General features: G+C 29.2%; 1 protein-coding gene across 1 annotated transcript; it reads right to left on the bottom strand.

Moving 5' to 3' along the window:
- Positions 1–1,949: 1,949 nt before the first annotated feature.
- LOC100778922 (homeobox-leucine zipper protein HOX17) lies at positions 1,950–3,842 on the bottom strand. Its single transcript, XM_003546403.5, has 3 exons — positions 3,185–3,842; positions 2,842–2,921; positions 1,950–2,575 (listed from the first exon to the last, which is right to left on the bottom strand). Exons 1-3 carry the CDS (start codon positions 3,521–3,523, stop codon positions 2,314–2,316), a joined length of 681 nt encoding a protein of 226 aa, XP_003546451.1. The 5' UTR covers positions 3,524–3,842; the 3' UTR covers positions 1,950–2,313.
- Between the last annotated feature and the right edge of the window lie 949 nt (positions 3,843–4,791).

The following is a 4,791-nucleotide window of genomic DNA, read 5'->3' as shown; positions in this document are numbered from 1 at the left end:
AAAAATATAGAAAGTATTTAATATTTTCTTTATATAATAAATATATAAAATGATTAATAAGAACATAGTGTGGGAAAATTTAAAATCACCGTTTCCATTACTATTATTTTGCATGACGGCTGGTGTATAACGTCATCATATACGAACGCACTTTCCCTGTTCGTGGTTCACATAGAAATCTTGAGTCTCAAGACAATTGACTAGTTCGAACTAATATTCAAAGATATAGTAGTAGTAGTAGATTAGGATTATTGAGAGATATACGAATAATCAATGATCATCTATCTAATTTCTTCTTTTTAATTATCATTTCGGTTTACTGATTAAACACGTTTTCTAAACGCATAAGATTTGTTAATTGTTACTGTTTAGTTGAAAATTCATATAATAATTACAATTTTAATGACGGTGAAGAGAATTGTATGGTAAGTTACATTAGATACGTGAATGTGACATTATAAATTAATCAACCAGATATTAATCGGAAAAGATTTCCCTACTACATATATTAAGAAAGAGATATTTAAAAAATACGTGTTTCCATGTAAATTGGACTTGGACTCATGCGTTGTTCCTTATCAAAGTGTTTTCCTGGAGGGAGAGTTCCTTTTTTTTTTTTTTGGGAAAAAATGTAAATTATATTAAACCTAAAATGATACAATAATAAATGGGACATACCCCGCAGTTAAAAAAAATCAAAAGTCTCCATAATACAAGAAGACCTATATCAAGATGTTAAAACAAATGCAGGTGCACTTGTCTATATATAAGAAACTTAATCTTCCTAATAACTTCTAATACAAAAAATTGATAATCTTAAAAAATCAGCTTATTTCTAGACAGCCAAATGCAGTAGACTGTAATTGCTATAGCCAGACAACGTAATTTTCCTTAAACACTTAATGTGGATCTGTTGCTAATTAAAAAGTTATATGTGGAGGGAGAGTTCTTTACATTAGGAAGGCAATATTAAATTTGCTAGTGGCATGGGTGATATAATTAAGAATTTGAACGTCAATCCCATCTTTCACGTCATGGAAAACTAAATATAAAATAAAAGCTTAATTTTTATGTTGTAAATACCAATTAATTAAAAACTACTTTAGATATGAGTTTTAAAAAAATTGAGGTAATATAAGTTTTAAAATAATTATTATGAAAATATTAATCTTCCCATACATACAATTTATAATTAAATAACAATATAAAAAATTTATATTATCAAAACATTCTAATTAATTCATAAAACAATTACACTTTTTTCTCAAGCAATATTTGCTAACACTTTTTTTCTATAGAAAATAATTATTTTTAAGTTCTTTCAAAGAATTAAGAGTGTTTTTTTTTTATCCAAAATGAACTAAACAAAAATAATACTCATGCATATATGAATATTTCAACATTTCAAACACCCATTTATTGCCTCTCGTTTTTATGGGAAATGTTACTCACCCACCCCATTTTGGAGTGGATTGGGGCGGATGGAGGATGAAAAAATAGAACGAGATAGAAAGAAAATAAATTGTAAGAAAGTGAGTTGATAAATATTAATATTTTATTTGTATCTTATCTCTTTATCATATATTTATATCATATATCACAGTTTTTTTGTTTATTTCTTTCTTTTTCAAGTATAGATACATATTAAGATCTCCATAAAACATTATTCAAAAGAAAATATCATTTAATTTCTTTAGATACAAAAAAAAATATAGGTAAGTTGAATTTAAAAAATTTATCAAGTCAAGACATATCTCAAAATTCAATAAGCACTTATCTTAATTGGCTTTGGCTTTTCATTTTTGGTTACATCTAGGCAATTTTTGGTTGCATTTATCTTTTCATTAATAAAACTAGTCTTTCTCTTTGCTTAAAAAAGAAAGGAAAAAACAATCTAGTAGTGTTGAATAAGTAGTCTTGAGTGAATCATCATCATATTTGTCTCATCCTAATTCAATCATTCAAACACACGTTTTTTTTGTCCGTACACACTCACACATCTTCATTTGCAAATCAAGCCAAACAAAATAAAGCAAATAGAGTGGGTTAATTTTGATTAATTTGTATTTTGAATGAATAGAAACTAGAAAGAGACAACAAGTTACCTTAACTATCTAGATTCTAGCCTTAGCATATATACCACAAGCAGTCCTACATGGCTATACAAATTATTCGATGTGGGGACTGAGGGTGTGTACTTTTCTTTTTTGTGCTGATTAATTAAACTAAACTATCCATGTTTGATAATTGCATTCTGACATTCCAATACCCTTCACCAAATTATGAGTTCCTCATAGTTTTATTTTATACCCTCTAGATACCCCCTAACTCTATACTGTTCTGCAATTTGTTAATGGCTCCTTTGTTCCCTTCATTGGGCTTCAACAGTTTCTCGCACGATGAACAAATGGTCAAGGTTGTGGCCTTGGAGAGTTGAATGTACAGTGGTGTTGATCCAATCTTTTGTGCACGCAGCTCTTGCAACTCCTTCTTCAGCCTTAGATTCTCATCGGTCAGTTTCTCACAACATTTCTTCAGGAACTCGCAATCCACCTCTGTTTGCTTCAGCTTGGTCCTGAAAAGTCAATGTAACACATAGTTTAATTATTAGCATAGTCAAGTCAACACAGAAAGATTAAAAAAACATGAAAAAAGGCTCCATTTTTCATGGTGAATTGAGATAGGAATGGAACCAGGATAATCAAATCAAAGGTGAACTTGACAAAGAAGAGAAAAATTAAAGGTAAAACCAAAACTGATTACACCCCAGAAACTGAAAAACTTGTGAAAGGATGAAACTAATTAATTAAACCAAACCATATATAATATCACACGCCATACCTTGCTCTTCTGTTCTGAAACCAAACTTCAACCTGTCTATGCTTTAAATTCAATTGTTCAGCAAGTGCCTGTTTCTGTGCCTGCATGTGAAACCAAAACCAACCGATAAATAAATAATTTCCCTTTTATTAATTGCCTTGTGGTTACAATTACAAACCCTTAAATTTCTAATTAAAAAAACAACAACACAAAACTGATAATAATATAATAATAATAGTAGTCAAATACATATTCTATCACAATTCAATATGCATCAGTTTAATTAGCTTCCATAAAACTAAAAATTAATATCAAGATTTCCAACAAAATTGTGAGAATGAAAAAGGGAGAGAAAAATCAATACGGGGTTAAGAGAGCTATGCAGCTTGAAAATATCTTCAAGGGTGGCTGATTGCTCCTTTGTGAGCTTCAGTTTCTTTCTGCTGCCGTTATTGCTATTGTTGCTATCAGGGCTTGTTTCATCATTTGGGTGCTTCAAACACAACAACCCTTTGGCCTTATCACCATGTTGTTGTTGATCCACGTCAATGGCTTCTTCTTCTTCTTCTTCCCCTTTTGGACAAAGCTCAAAAGATAGGTCCAAGCAAGGAACTTTCTGCTTATTCTCCTTCTTTGGAGCATGCCCTCCCATTATTCCAAGTCCAAGGCTCAGACTCGTGATGCATGCCTCATCATCTTCCATGGCAGAGAAAGAAAGAATGAACGGAGACACACACACACACACACTCACAAAAACAAACAGAGAGAAAAGGGTCAAATAATATATTGGGAAAGTTAATTGGTTGGGGGGGTTGTGAAAGGAGGTGAATTAACACTTATTATTGGGGTTTGGTCTTGGTGTATTCAATTTTCTTGAATCAGTTATTATTGGGGTACTATATAGTAGAAGTATTTGAGAAAGAATAAAAATTAAAAAATGGTGCATGGGAGATTGAGAGAGTAATTTTATTTGTTTTGGTACTAGTACTAAGAGAAGAGAAGGACTTGGTTGCATTAAAGGCAATAATAAAAATGGGGGGCAAAAGGAGTAAAAGCATGCGTTAGAATTCTGACTCTTTTGAGGAAACCAAAACTTCCTTAATGACATAAAAATGTTTGACTTTTCGATATTTTTAATTCCAAGGCTGTTTGAGTCAGTCACCAGGTCGTATCTTTCCCAACACTTTCCTATGATAGTTCTCTGTCTGGTCAGATCGGGGATTCCGTAACCCAAGTTTCTATCCTCAGTTCACTGGGTTTTAATAATTTAGTTTTAGTAGTGTTTTAATAATTTATAATTTTACAAGTTTTAATAATCATTTTTTATTGTTTAAAGAATAATTTATTGAATACAATTGTTTTTTGACATGTCCAAATTTTTATATTTTCAATTCTAGCAATTATAAACTGTTCAAAGACTTGGTATAATAATAATAATTTTTGTACTACATTTACAAAAACTTGTCCCCTAAAGTTAAACTGAAAGTAATAAAGAATAAAACTTACAACATTAGTAGTATTTATATCTACAGCAAAAGTATTGTTTTTTAAAGTCTTAAATATTATTTTTTTATATACTTTTCATTTAAAGTAATTAAGAAGATGTCAGAAGATATATGTAAAAATATGTAAATGAAGCGTTACGCTTTGACCGAAATAAATCACTTTTTTTTTACCGAAAGAAAAAGGAAATCTGTTATGACCAAATTAGATAAAAAAAAACTTATAATTAATTACTCTTTAATATTTAGAATAATTAGATTTTTATCTCTTTAATTTAATGATTTAATTATAATATATCGATCCACTGTGTTAAAGTTTTTTTATCTTATCATCCAATCATTAATATATGTATATATATATATATATATATATATATATATATATATAATAAGATTATTATTTTTAATAATTATGTTAAATATTTTTAATAATTTTTAAATGATTGACAATGTAAAAAATTTAAATTAT

Source organism: Glycine max, chromosome 15 (genome assembly GCF_000004515.6).
Source record: "Glycine max cultivar Williams 82 chromosome 15, Glycine_max_v4.0, whole genome shotgun sequence".
NCBI classification, from domain to species: Eukaryota; Viridiplantae; Streptophyta; class Magnoliopsida; order Fabales; family Fabaceae; genus Glycine; species Glycine max.
The sequence above is the reverse complement of the archived record's forward strand: the minus strand, read 5'-3'. Positions and strand labels throughout refer to the sequence as shown.